The following is a 14,909-nucleotide window of genomic DNA, read 5'->3' as shown; positions in this document are numbered from 1 at the left end:
GTTGTTAAAGCTGACTAGGCTTTGAGGGGAAATAAAAGGAGGGTTTTACCTCAGTTTAGTGTTTCAAAAATTTAAAATCTTCCTGCGGGCCAAAGAAGATAAACTGCACCACCCTGGGTAGTGGAGATAATAAAAGTGAGTTGTAACATTTAAAGGAGTCTCTTTAGCACTGTGCATAAATGCTGAAAAGTCTTTAAACTCTTAAAGATTGGCAGTTTTTCTAAGTGTAGCGTTGGCTTTTAATCCAACAAATGAGATCAAATATTATATAAGGGAAATTCAGCTAGTCTATTAGTTCTGATAGGAAGATGATTATGAAACCAGCTCTGAGAAGTTAACTGCTCTTTTTTTCAATCCCTTATGATGTTCCAATTTCAAGATGTCTTTTAGGACTTCAATTTAACTGAATTTCCACAACAAGTATTTTATGTTATGGTGGTAAGATTATTTCAGTTTAGATGGTTAGTCGATAATCTTGTGAGAATTGTAAACTATTATTTCTGAGCTATAAAGCAACAACTTTATTAAGTAAGTATTACCTGTATTTTGAATGGTTGCCCTTTTTGCTGTGAGTACAAAACCTAGAGGCAGTCTATTATCCTTTATTAAACTGTACAATGCCAAAAACTCCTGAAAGACCAGAGACATCTCCATTACCAGTTAAATCAATGAAGTTACTTTAGATCTACACCCAGGGTAACTGAGATCAGAATCTATCACAAGAAATAGAGAATACTGATGCTCGTTCCTCAAACAAGCCATTGTAGAATAGGCAGGCCATTTGGTTTTAAGCTGAATAGTCCTCTTCCCTGCCTGGAACTGATATAAAACCAGATGAGGTTTTCTCTGGTATCATGCATGAATAATGCTGCGTGTCTGTAATTGAGGTCACGGTCACGTGACTTCTGTAGCGGCCAGCAGCAGCATTTTGGGTGTGTGGGAGGGGGCTCAGCGATGTGGGGAGTGGGGCGGTGCTTATCTGGGGGAGGGGAGGCTCCCCGGCTCCCATTGTCATGTCCCTGCAGCTCCTAGGCAGATGGGCCAGAGGCTCCGCACTCTGCCCACACCTGCAGGCGCCGTCCCTGTAGCTCCCATTGGCTGCAGTTCCTGGCCAATGGGAGCTGCGGAGCCGGCGCAGGTGGTGGGGGCAGCACATGGAGCCCCCCCCCAGCTGCCACTCCCTCTTGGAGCTGCAGGGACATGCTGGTTGCAGCCGGGTAGGGAGCCTGCCAGCCCCATCAATTCCCCTCCCCCAGCACCATCAGGGGTCCCAGGCCATGCGCCATCACATGCCAGTGCCAGCGGGGGTCCCGAGTCATGCAGCCCGCTGCCCAAGTTTTAGTTAGGGTTCATAGCAAAAGTTATGGACCGGTCATAGGCCATGAATTTTTGTTTACTGCCCGTGACTGGTCCATGACTTTTACTAAAAATACCCCTGACTAAAATATAGCCTTATGCATGAAGGTGCATGTGTCCTCCATGTGTTGTTACCTGACATGCACTGTGCATGAGAGGTCACGCTGTGGGGCAGGGCAGGGACAACCAAGGGGATGCCTTTATTCTGGAGATGCATCACTGACACCTTCTTGTAAAATTTTTTTTTAGTTTTTTTTTAAAAGTACTTTAACAGTGTGGCACTGACCCTTGTTATCTGTAATGGCACCTTGTTTTTCTTTGGTTTTGTTTTTTATCTAAAAAGAGAGCTGAAATTTTTCAAGGATGCTGATCATATATGTGCACTTTGCTTACCTAGGGCTGTTCTGGTCTTTTGAGTAAATAGGTACCTGAGCATTTTAATTTGCCTTCTCTTTATTGCAACTTCCACAAAACGAAAAATGTGCATTACGTAACTACATATCTGATAAACTGTGGCTCTTTATTAGGTTAATAATACAATTAAGCTATACAATTTTGGCCCTTAGAGAGTTATGCATGAGTAGAATTGGACTACTTTTCCCCTATTTTCCAGCCTGGCTGAAATGTCTTGTAAATAAGGTTTTAGAAAGGAAACACTAATTCTTCTGTCATCTTTACTTTACTGAAATAAACCTGCACACCAGAGTATTTCTCTAAGACAAGTTGATCACTTTGATTTTAAATCTAGTGGTGTGACTGTTTTATCTTTTTTAGATGATTTCCATAGCAGAGAATTTTAAAACACTAAACTAAACTGTGCAGCGAGATGGAACATCTCCAGATTTGGCAATGCTATAGATTCATTCAGTTGTCTGAAATCGCTTTACCTCTGTACAGTATTGGAAATGAAAAAATAACACATCATCTGAACAGTCTTATTTCTCCCAAGTTATCTTTAAATTCTGGGCATTTAGGTTTAAATTAAAAATAAATAAATAAATAAACCCTCCATATCCTGGCCATTTTCCCTTGGCTCAGTACACAAACTGTAGAATTGAAATTATTCTATAATTTAAAATGAAAGAATGTTTTTAAAAATATTTCTCTTCTGTTTGTCTTCCTGTTTTTTTCTATCACAAGTAGAGCTAAAAGAAGCATTTGTTATAGATAGAATACGCTGGCAAAATTAGTTTATTGGAATCAATAATAAAAAGGGGATGCATTCCTAACCAGTATTATTCTAACAGAGTAGCTCAACCAGCTGCACATAAAAGCATTTGGTGAGCCAATTGAAGACTTTGTACTTTGCATGAACTCATAGAAATTCAAACTGGAAAGGCTTATGTAACCTGCCCATACTGCTACCAGTATAGGATTGGACCAGGCAAGCCATGAAAACTGAAGTTTAATAAGTTCTATAGTGAATCTGGAAGCTTTTGTAACTCCCCAGTCTAACTAAAAGATGGAAGCATTTTTAAGTCACCTTTAGAGAGTATCATTTTTAGCTTTAACCCTTCCTTAGTAGCATATCTACCTAATCAGTTATTTAGCCCCTGCCTACTTCCATATGTATACGAAATTGCCACTGATGATATTCTCATTATTCAGTACATACAGTGATTGTATTTCCATCAACTGATACTCTCAGGTGCCAGAAGCTGGTTAATGATCTCAGAGGGAGGTAGTGTCTTTTGTAATGATATATAGCACTGGTCCTTCAATAAGTGCTAAATTGTTACATAACGTTATCTTGTGGGTTGATAGGGCACTAGTGATAGCATTAATTATGAAATTTAAAGTGGTCTGATGCGATTAAAGATGATTTGCTTTGCAGAATAAGTAGCAGATCATTTCTGTGAAGCTCTTAGCCCTGGTCTACACTAGGACTTTAGGTCGAATTTAGCAGCATTAAATCGATGTAAACCTGCACCCGTCCACACGATGAAGCCCTTTATTTCGACTTAAAGGGCTCTTAAAATCGATTTCCTTACTCCACCCCTGACAAGTGGATTAGCGCTTAGATCGGCCTTGCCGGCTCGAATTTGCGGTACTGTGGACACAATTCGACTGTATTGGCCTCCGGGAGCTATCCCAGAATGCTCCATTGTGACCACTCTGGACAGCACTCTCAACTCAGATGCGTGATTGTTTGCCGTTGCTCTGATGCAGAGAGGGGCAACTGAGGACACGGCTTACAGGGTTGGCTTCAGGGAGCTAAAATCAACAAAGGGGGTGGCTTTACATCAAGGAGTATTTCAGGCAGGACTTCACAGAGGGTTCCAGTAAGAAATGGTGCACCTAAGTTATTGTTCTTACTGGAACAAGGAGGTTAGCCTGGCCTGTGATTGATACATGGCTAGATTTACCTTGCTGCACCGTCTCTGTGAGTGACTGCAGTGTGACCTAGAGGAATGAGTCCCCTAGACGGGGGAGGGGGGAAAGCAAATGAATACAAAGCAAATCTGGTCTATTTCTTGTTTTGATCCACTCCATCTATCTTTTACATCTTTGGCTGGCAGCAGACGGTGCAGAAGGACTGCATGCCATCCACATCTCATGGCTGCTCGGCAGAAGATGGTACAGTACGACTGCTAGCCATCTTCATCTCTTGCCTGCCCGGCAGAAGATGGTACAGTACGACTGCTAGCAATCCGTATTGCCTGCCTGCTCACCATAAGACGGTTCAATAGGACTGACTGCAGGACTAAAGAGAATGACCTGATCAAGTCACTCCAAATTTAGTCCCTGCGCCCATGTCTGCCCAGGCGCTCCCAGCCGACGTGGCCAGGAGCACCTCGGACACGACGAGAACGGCTACCAGTCGTACTGCACCGTCTGCTGCCAGAAGGCAATGGGTTGCTGCTACTGTGTAGCAATGCCGTACCGCGTCTGCCAGGAGACATAGGGTGACGGTTACCTGAGCGGGCTCCATGCTTGCCGTGGTGTGGCGTCTGCATGGGTAACCCAGGAAAAAAGGAGCAAAACGATTGTCTGCCCTTGCTTTCACGGAGGGAGGGAGGGAAGGGGGGCCTGACAACATGTACCCAGAACCACCCGTGACAGTGTTTTAGCCCCATCAGGCATTGGGATCTCAACCCAGAATTCCAATGGGCAGTGGAGACTGCGGGAACTGTGGGATAGCTACCCACAGTGCAACGCTCCGGAAGTCGACTCTAGCCTCAGTACTGTGGAAGCGCTCCGCCGAGTTAATGCACTTAATGCACTAGAGCATTTTCTGTGGGGACACACACACTCGAATATATAAAACCGACTTCTATAAATTCGACCTTATTCCGTAGTGTAGACATACCCATAGAACAGGTATGTACAACATGCATCCTAACTCTGTCCTGTGTCAATGCTAGCTTCAGAAAAAAGCCTTTTTATGCAGCTTTACTTTGACCGAGAAACATTTTGGGGCAGCTAAGGTGAAAACTACTGTTTTTAATTGATCAGTATATTTTACAAGTGAATGTCTAAACCTAGAGTATTAATATTATACAAAATTACATAAAGGCTTAAATGAGCTAACTAAAGGTATTATAGTACATATGGAATAATAAAAGTTACAAAATTTAGACAGACATATTAGGTCACATCGCCCATCTCCATTCCAGTGCAAGATTTTACCAAGCAATATGTAAGCAAACAATCTTGTTAATAGCCAAAGTAGCTTGTAATGTGTTCTAGAGGTTGAACACCCAAAAAAATGGGTTTCTATGCACAAATCATAATTAAAAGACTTTCTAGTGTCTTTCATACAATGCAAAAGATCAGCAGAGTATTTCCAGTTAATTATTCATAGATAGTCCCTTTGTCCCTTTTAATTTTGTTCTGAGTGTTCTAAACTGCAGATTTAAGCAGGAAATAAACTTACAGAGGGCACAGTTTGAAGTTATCACATCCAGCAGCTTCTCGTGTGAATTGTCGAAAGCAATCTGCAAGGAGGCTAGTTTGGCATACAGATTTTGTGGTGAAACAGTATAGGAAAGGAAGTGCTACTGCCAACTCTCACCACCATATGCTTGTTTTAATATAGTATACAGAGAGTGTGGAGACAGCAGCTGCTAAAGGGGAAAGTGGACACTTGCTAGCAGATTTAAAAATCTTTCTGCATCATTCATTGTCTGTCAAAACCGGATGAAGGATAGGAGACACTGGATGTGGTTTAATTAGGCTGCAGATTTATTATTAAATGTGGAGGCATACCCAGCAGATAAGTGTACAGTGCAGGTACATCCATAATAATTTCAGTATCCACCTGAGGTGCTTCTGTCAGCCCCCCACCCCACCTGTCTATTCTGGTCCCCAGCGAACCTGCTGCTGGGACCTTACCATCCCCACTCCCCTTGAATGAGGATTAAGGTGGGCTATAAAGGGTGGGGGGGTTGTTGGCTTCCTGCCATGCCAGTCATAGGAACCCCCCTGTTTCCGCTCCTTTAACAAACACCTCCTTTAAATCCTTTACCAAACCATTTATCTGATCTCTGGATCCCTTCCTTACAGAGTACCGGCACTGGACATCCACCCCACTCTTACATAATGAGTTGCAACATAATAGTCTAACTCTCATTCCATGCTCAGCTTGTCTAAGGCCCCTCCGAACCTGGTGTGTGGAAGGTGAATCCCCCCCACATACACACACTCTGCCTTGGCCAGGGAGGGATATATTCCTTCCCAGGTGCCATAGAAAGGAGTGTCTAGCAGATCCTGACCAAACCTGGTATTTCATCTCTTTCAAGGGTGGGTGCTGCTCCGCTTGGTCCAAGTGAAAGAAGGCTTCTCCTGCCTGACGTACACCTGTATCCTCTCCCCTCTCTTCTAGTCACCTGGGGGGATGAGTCACGTTCATGCCTCTGTGCTCTTAAAGAGGTATACCCCTTCCACCGGAAACTCAAACCATGGCCCCTCTGCTTAAGGAGCGGTCATTTTCATGCTACCAGTAATATTTTTCTTGTTTACCTGTTTACATTCTAAACAAGCTGTTAACTAAAATCAAACCTGATTTCAGATCCCCAGCCCATTCCCATACCCTAACTTCCTCCCAGACCCTGCATCCCAATCTTGAGCCCTGTCCCACACCGTTACTCCCACCCAGACCCTGCTCCCACACCCTAACTCCCACCCAGACTCTGCTCCCCCCAGCCCTGAGCCCCCAGAGGAGAATGCAGGGGAAAAAAAAGAAAAACAAGGGTCAGGGGGTGGGGGGAGATAAGAGGGAATGCTTCCCCTGTTGGGGGGGGGGAGCTAAAATGAAGCTGAGCACAGGGCCCCACTAACTCTAAATCCACCACTGATGTGGACATATTTCTGAATGCAGCAAAGCACTTAAGCAGACTTTTGATTCAGCAAAGCACTTGAGCAAATCATTAAGTCCCATTGAAGACAATGACTTCAATTCTTTGCTGAATCAGGGCCTAAGTGTAAGTTTATTTCAAATATTGCAAAACATTGCGAATCAAAATTGTGAAAGGATTTTCCCCACTTCTAGTCCCTATGGATTTAATGCATCAACTTTAGTGATTTCATTGGAGTTTTGCCTGCTTATGTGAAGGCTGAATTTGACTTGATAGCTTTGTTGAGTGCAAGATGGTTGAAGACCTCAATAGTCTTCAGCTAATAAACTTGACCACTAAAGTCTTTTGGAGCAGTATTAATGACAGAACTATTATTTTTTTAGCTTTATTTCAGCTGATACTCAGTATTGTTTCTAATGTTTTCTTTTGTACTTTTTTTTTTTTACCTTAGCAAGGGAGGATCAATATTTTCCAATAAAAGCATTTCTTCTAAGGGTAGTACCATTCAGAATTGCTAGAGTTGCTGGGTTAGTATAATTGTCATAACTTAACCTTCTTTTTTTCCCATATAAAGCATTTACAGTCTGAAGTAGCAGACTGAAATACTGTAGTAACTCATAGATATTTAGAAGTACTTAACTATTGATACAGACATTATATTCATGGATCCCTGGAAATACCATTGGCTATTTATTCTTCTGATTAGATGATTTAGTAGATTTATTTTTAAAAACGAAGTAGGTTCAAAATTATAGTGGATGAATGTTACCTTAAAACATCTACCATGCCATGAAAAACAGCAAAGCAACATGATTCAGAGCAATACAATGGGAAAAGGTGGTGGTCTGTTTGTGAACATGTATTGACCCCGAGGAAAATACATTTATTTTTAAGGGCACGTACCATAACCATCATAAAATCTCGAATGGCCAGAGGATAAAAAGGTGGAAGAGAATTACACTGGTTATTTAAAAAGAAAAATGTTGCTCCGTTATCAAATAGATTGCTTTCAGTCTGTTCTAATTGTATAAAACTTCCACTGGCTCTTTAAAATTGGATGAGCTATGACTTTACTCTAAAGGTTTTAGATCTTAACTAGTAGCCTGGGACCTCATTATTTATTGGGCTTGAAAAGTACAGTATACTGCCAAACATGAGAGAGTGAGGGGCTGAAATCTGATGCTTTCTTCCCTTCAGCCACCAGAAAAGGAAGGTGGCCTGCCTCGTCAGGTTGGCAACAAGACAGAATGTGGCCTGTTGGGGTTTGTCCTGCAACTGAAGCAGGATTACCAGCCAGTTCGGAATCTAATCCCAGAGGAGAAACTCTACAAAGTATACACGTTTAACTCCGTAAGAAAGTCAATGAGCACTGTCGTTAAAATGCCAGATGGCAGTTTCCGAATGTACAGCAAAGGTGCTTCTGAAATTGTTCTGAAGAAGTAAGTGTACTGTGTCTATTTGCCTTATTTATTGTGACTTGGAGTGATCCCACAGTACTAAAATATATGGGGATTTTGCCACTGACTTCAGTGAAAATAGGATCAAGCCCTTATTGTCTTGGTTTGAAGTTGGAAACTAACTAATATTTCCAAGTAATAGGCATTAACCTTATTGCAGGAATGTAACATACATTTTAATGTGAATAATCTTTTATCCTTTTTAAAAGTAATTAGTCTTGCACAATTGTCTGGATGGCCAGTGTCGATGGTCATCTTTCCTGTCTTCTATTAGCCGCCAAAGGATACTGCAGCTGGCATTTCTCTGCTCTCTCGTCTCCTCCCTCCCCATTAGATTGTAAACAGATGCACTTTTGAAATGTGCTTTTATCACGTAGGGATATAAATCCAAATGTCCTCTTGTTAGTTGACATGAACATATACCACACATTTGACTTAGCAAGATTTTTTTTTCAATTTGTGTGTAACTTCTTCACTAATTATGGACCTAATGGAAATTACATAGTCTAACTGAAATGTCAGATAAAAGCATCTTAAAATGTGCCCAACAATTGTTAAAATCATAGGTACATTCTCTTACCCATTATTAGAATAATGAATCTGTTTTTGTTTGTGAAGTGCACTAGAAATTAAAACTAACAAAAAAAATAAAGTGTGCTGTTGGATGAAATGAGCAGGTATAATGGAAACCAGTAACCAAACAAATGCAATTCATGTCCTTTTCTTACAGGTGTTCTAGAATCATTAATGCAGCAGGTGAGATTCGTGTCTTCAGACCCCGTGACCGGGATGAGATGGTGAAGAAAGTGATTGAACCCATGGCCTGTGATGGACTGAGAACTATTTGCATTGCATACCGGGACTTCAGCAGCAACCCAGAACCAGACTGGGATAGTGAAAATGACATTTTAACTGACCTGACCTGCATTTGTGTAGTTGGTATTGAAGATCCAGTAAGGCCTGAGGTATGTCACACGTACAAGTTAAAGTGCCTACTATCTGATACTTAAGTGTGAAGTAAAAGAACTGTATTTCCTGAAGTTGTTTATTTTTGTTTAATTTTCTAATTAGTCAAATTGGATGACTCAAAAACTTAGGTGCAGACCCTATAACTGAGAAAATACCTTGATTGTTCAGTTGGCATTATTTAATTATAGCAAAAATAGGGTTATAAGAACTATTGCAAGAAAAAGGTGGCAAGATTTTCGTTTTGTCTCAGTGAGTACTTTAGAGGAAGTCAGATCAGAAAAGCTCCCCTTGTGAACTGTCATCTAGAAAATAAGAGAGAAACTTTGCGTTAGGTAATGTGTGAGGGTCCAATATTGAAGTTGTATGAGGAACAGAGATGGGTTGCCTTTGAGAAAATAAGTTGCAGGCATAAGTATGAATTGATATTTGCTTTCAACATAGAATAAATCTGCTCTGGAGGAAGTTCTGTTTTCTGTAACAATAATTAACAGCTCTTTGTTACTTTGGCACATCGGTGACTGTACTATAGTTGCAAATTCTGGGTTGCCAGATGGCAAGTTGTTTTTAATGTTATGTTTGGATGAGGGCAACATTTTTCAAGTGTCTTTTCCAGGGAGAGGTTAGCAACTGAAGGGTTAAAAATCCAAACCTAAAATTCACAGATGTTATTCTGCCACCATATGTAAAAAGTTGGTTAGAATCTTCACTCCTGTTGAAATCAATATTAGTGTTGCACGTGTGAAGTGTCTGCAGAATTATACTTTGTCTTTGGCTGATTGTAGCCTTTATTTGAAAACTTAAAAAGAAAATGACTTTTTATATAAAAATAAAATAATAGAACACAGTAAGAAATAGAGGCGCTCTGATGTCATGATAATGAGAACAGTGTTCACTCCCATTAAGACTACAATGTAGGGGATAGGTTAGGGGATGGTTGGTTTGTATCTGATATATTTATATAGTGCTTGATTATTAATCATTAAAACCAATGGGGGGGAATTATTCCCATTTTACAGTTGAGGAAACCGTATAACACAGAGGATAAAGCCAAGATAAATTAGAAATGCTAGGAGTAAAAATAAGGAATTCCCAGCTCCAAGTCGCATGCTCAGTCCATTAGATCACACTACTTCTGTGGTCTAGAACTAATAACTATAATTCACTTTGGAACCTGACCATCCATTGATAATGTTGTTACCGTTTACAAAGGCAGTGAGATTTTGTGTTGAAGGCAGTGGCAGTCTGGTGGCAATCTCTCTCCTTCCTGCCCTTACATCCCATTTAATTTGCACGATAGATCTTTTTAAGTAGGTTTTTTTAATCATTCTGTTTGAATCCTCCTTGCCTGGATATCAGGTTGGCCGCAACGTTGTACATTTTAGGAAATACTGTGGGGTTTTTTTTAATAGAACATCAAATGTACACATTAGGCTGCTCTGAAGGAGTATGTGTGAGTCTTATGTTTCCCTGAATGCTGTAATAAAGCCAGTATTTTATATTTCTAACTATAGTAATGCTGTAGAAAAACCCTCTCTGTGATAAATTCCCTATTTCTGCAGCCATGTGATAAGCTACTCACTCATGTGATAAAGAACATTTATTTTATCCATCACCACCTGCACTCTGGCCACTAATCCTTCTGTCCCCAAACCAAACCTGAGATTCCAACTTAAAACAACTTTGATTTTAAAACCAAAACCTTCCTGGTGTGTCATAAAATGTGGATTAGGTAGAAGCAAGAAGTCAAAATGGCATTTCTGACAGTTTAATGAGTTTTATTCGGTTTGGGATGACCTGCATGACTCATTTATAGTTAATGCAGGAATCCTGAAAGTCATACATTTAAAACCTTTATACCATGGCTACTAACATGTGTATTCTATTTATAATCTTGGGTTCTAATCACTTCAAAATCTTATGAATCCCTGAGGGGAAAAAACAAAAAACCCACCTTATTTATGGAGTGCAAATAATGAAAATTATTCATATGCCCTACTTCAGATAATGAGATTCTGTGTTCTGGAAGATCAGCTTCTACTTAGCTGAAATGTTAAATCCTGATATAGTTGGCCGCATTGGGATTAGAACTTGCATATGTAGGTGCATTGATTCACCATGCTTCTTGCATATGCAGTATCATCTGTACTTCAATTCAACTGAAAAGTTTGTTTTCAGATGTTTCTTAGTGGCTTTAAGCACAGGTTTATTTCCATGAAGAATATGCATAATTTCACTTCTTTCATTACAATTCTGTTACAATTCTGTATATTTTGTTATTTTTACAATTGTAAAAAAACTGTAGTCTCTCTAGGGGTCCCAGCTTTCCCCTCACTGATCTACTTCAAAGTGTCTGCAGCTAGACCAGTTCATAAACTCTTAACTTATATTGAGTCTATCAGCCCCTAAACCTCAGGGCTTATGGTCTCCTTTTGTCTCCTTGTTTTTCAGAGGCAGCCTGTCATGGGGCTGTGGTCCTGCTATCTCAGGCCTTTTTGTCTCCCTCCTTTATAGCTGGGCTTGTTTTCTTTATTGGTCACAGCTGTGGTTGCGTGTCTCCACGACTGGCAATCCTGGCAGCTGCTCAGAGGTGTGATCAGTCTTCCTCTGCCTTCTGCCTGTGCTCAGCCTAGGGTTTATAAATCCCATTACCCCACCCCAGAAAAGATTCTGGCAGCACATCTGCCTGCGAGTGTGTAGTCCTCATCTTCCCTAGTAGTCCTGGCAGAATCGAATCCAAAATGACTAAATATCTTAAGTGAAATCTGTGTTCCACTGAAACACAGATCTTCCTTTTTCTTGGCAAAACAAGCTGCCTCCCCTGGAGTTAATAACCATAAATTAGATGTCAGACACCGTCCCATAGATGTTACTTCTAATACGAATAATTTTTTAAAATCAAAATATATAGGTTGGATTGTCAACTGTCATGAATTGGCATAATTCTATTTAAGTCAACGGAGCTACGCCAGTTTATACCTGCTAACCATCTGGCGCTATTTTCTAATGACTCACTGAAAGATCTCTGATGTAAATAAAGGGGAGCTTTGCCAGTCCTCAAATTCATTTGCCCCATCCCTTCTTCCACGTAGCTTAAATATTTTCCATGTTGTTTAAATATTCTTTCAAGGTTTTTTGTCCCTTTTTTGTAGGCATGCTGACTTCATGGTAATTCCACCAGACACCTTTATGGCCAAAGGTGATAAAATTGCTTGGAACTCACTTCTGTCCATTGTTTTCTGTGCCCTCTAGTGTTAAGAGGTTTGGATGTTGCAACGAGACTGCAGTTTACCTATGCCTAGCTAATATTTTGTTAGCTTATCTTTCTTTCTCAGAGTCAGACAAAAGCAAAGGCAATTCCTTGTCCGACTGTGTGACTAAATCTGAATTCAGTGTTTGTGGGATGCTTTCTTTTCGTATTTCTGCAAGTGCTGAAGTAGTGTCAAACAACTCTGGCTTTGATGAATTGTTTATTGATGTTCCCTTGGGGTACTTGTTTATTATAAGATACGAATGGGTACACTCGTTATATTGATGATGCAGGACCTCATTACTGAAAAAAGCCCATAAAGAAACAGTAGGTAATTATCAAAGTGATATATTACATTTTTTTTTCATTCCATTATAGTTTTGGCAGCTTTTAGATGAAATGCATTGCAGTCAACATTCGACGTATAGTGCCGGTCACCAAATTGCTTATTCATTGTATAATGAATTGGAGTTGAGTTTCTGATTTTAATTACTGTGGCTAAGCATCTATAGCAAGCTAAAACTTTACTTAAAAATATTGCTCATTATCCGTATTATTGCTGACTTTGGAAACCATAATTTCATTGTTTAGTGGTATATTTAGTTGGCACTGTAGTGCAGAGCTCATTTCACCAACTTAAAAATGATTTACATTTCCTAAAATATCTCCCTTGCACCATTCTGTTAAGAGAAGTGTGCTCCCCAGGATGGTGTTTGTTGAAAATCTTTATGTGCCTGCTCCAGAAAATTACTATGACCACTTTTTATTTAACTGAGAGCAGAGGTTAATTCCCTTTATGCAATTAAAAGATAGGGATAAAAATAGTGTAAAGTAGTCTATGTACTGCTTGATCTTCTGAATTCAGACTGTGACTTTCCACTGGTCCCCAAAATTTCATAGGGTTTTGGTTTTAAAGGTTTTGTTTTAGCCCATTTCTATAATGCCAATAAAATCATATAGCCTTTGTGATAGGCTCCAGGGTTATTACACTTAAATTAAAAATAGGAGACAACAATGTATATTTTCATAAAGAATTTTTAAACATTACAGTGGTTCTGTGCATGAGTGTTACTCATTACCAAAGTGCCCTTAATGTGCATATTAGAAATTGATTTAAATTGTTTTTTTTTCCCTTTAGAATGGGAAATTTTGGGCAATTCTGTTTACAGTTGAATTGCAAAAAAAGAATGGTTACCTTACGTTACTGGTGGCTCCTCGAGGTGTTCTGTTCAGGTGGATCCCACTCTTGGTGTGCATGTGCTCCATGCACACAAGCTTGAAATCTTTTAATCAGCAGTGTCTATGGATGCATATGCCATGCAGAGCCTCGAGGGCATAAAAGTGGTCCCATAAAAGTGGTCCTAGCTGCCACTCAGAATATTGAATAAAAATACTCTGTTGCAGTAGGGAAGGAGGCAGATTGTGAATAAGGCTGGTTGTGAATTTTTTGATTAAATGGTTTTTTGTCAGAAAATGCCAATTTATCAAACCCAGAAATTTTCGTGGGAAAAGTTCTGTTTCAATGAATTTCCTGTTGAATTTTTTTTTGAAAAAAGTTTGAAATTGACATTGAACAGTTCAATTTTTTTATTTGAAATTACTTTTCAGTTTGAAATTTAAGTTAACTTATAACCAAAAAAAAGAGAGGTTTAAAATTAAAAAAAATTCACAATTATAGAAACAAAATATTTTGAATTGATCAAATGCAAATATTTTTACAGATTTTTCAGTTCATGAAAATGTCAAGATTTTTGACTTTTCAGAATTCTGATTTTACCACTCCCAAGAAGAAATACGTCTTGAAAAAAAGGAGCTGATCTTGCCTCTCCTTGCCTGTTTATTAAATACATTGCTGTGCTATGACCTGTGTGGTTTTTCCTTATAAGAGAGGTAGGAAAAATTTGCACATCAGACTTATTGCTCCGAGTTCCAAAACATTTATCTCTAAATGGGAGTATGAAGGGGGACACAGCCTGAGAGTCTGAAAATGATCCAGATGTGCTTCCTAGAGGCATCTATTATCGAAGTCTTGCTGAAGGATGGGGAAATGAAAGGTATGCTGTGACAAGCATTTCGTGCATCATTCCACCAGAGAAGAGGAGATAGGACTTGTTCAGGATCCGTTACCTGCAAATTCAGCCACCTCTGAAAGGGTTTGAGGTGAAGTTTGGCATATGGTATTCTGAAAATACATGACACCACGGGTCCCAGTAACATAAGACAGACTTGAGTGAGATGACTTTCCCAAAATTGAACAATTGTCGAGGTAAGGGTAAACCTGAACACACTGTCTCCTTAAATGGGCAGCTACCATGCAGAGGCATTTTGTGAATACCCTTTGGGGCAGTAGAGGGACCAAAAAGGAGGACTTTGAATTGTTAACATATATCAGTTACCACAAAATATAAATACTACTTGTGAGTTGGATGCATAGACATATTTACTTGAGCTAAATAAATCATGTCCTTCAAAAGATAATTTCTCCATCACCATCTGGACTTTTTTGGGGATACCAGGCACAACCAACTACGGGGTTCTCTTCATTGTGACACCAGTAGCCACTGATCTTGTGGCTGTGTCAGC

At 39.9% G+C, this 14,909-nt stretch overlaps 1 protein-coding gene across 8 annotated transcripts in view; it reads left to right on the top strand.

Annotated features, from left to right (window-relative positions):
* ATP2B2 (ATPase plasma membrane Ca2+ transporting 2) overlaps positions 1–14,909 on the top strand; it is a 422,428-nt gene that overhangs the window by 329,909 nt on the left and 77,610 nt on the right. For all 8 annotated transcript variants that reach the window (XM_073352334.1, XM_073352327.1, XM_073352326.1 and 5 more), the window contains 2 exons: positions 7,851–8,092; positions 8,841–9,075. In XM_073352334.1, coding sequence (XP_073208435.1) covers positions 7,851–8,092; positions 8,841–9,075 — 477 coding nt within the window. The remainder of the gene's footprint in view (positions 1–7,850; positions 8,093–8,840; positions 9,076–14,909) is intronic.

The sequence above is a fragment of the Lepidochelys kempii genome, chromosome 7 (assembly GCF_965140265.1).
Source record: "Lepidochelys kempii isolate rLepKem1 chromosome 7, rLepKem1.hap2, whole genome shotgun sequence".
In the NCBI taxonomy this organism is placed as follows: domain Eukaryota; kingdom Metazoa; phylum Chordata; order Testudines; family Cheloniidae; genus Lepidochelys; species Lepidochelys kempii.
This window is presented reverse-complemented; position numbering and strand designations above follow the sequence as displayed.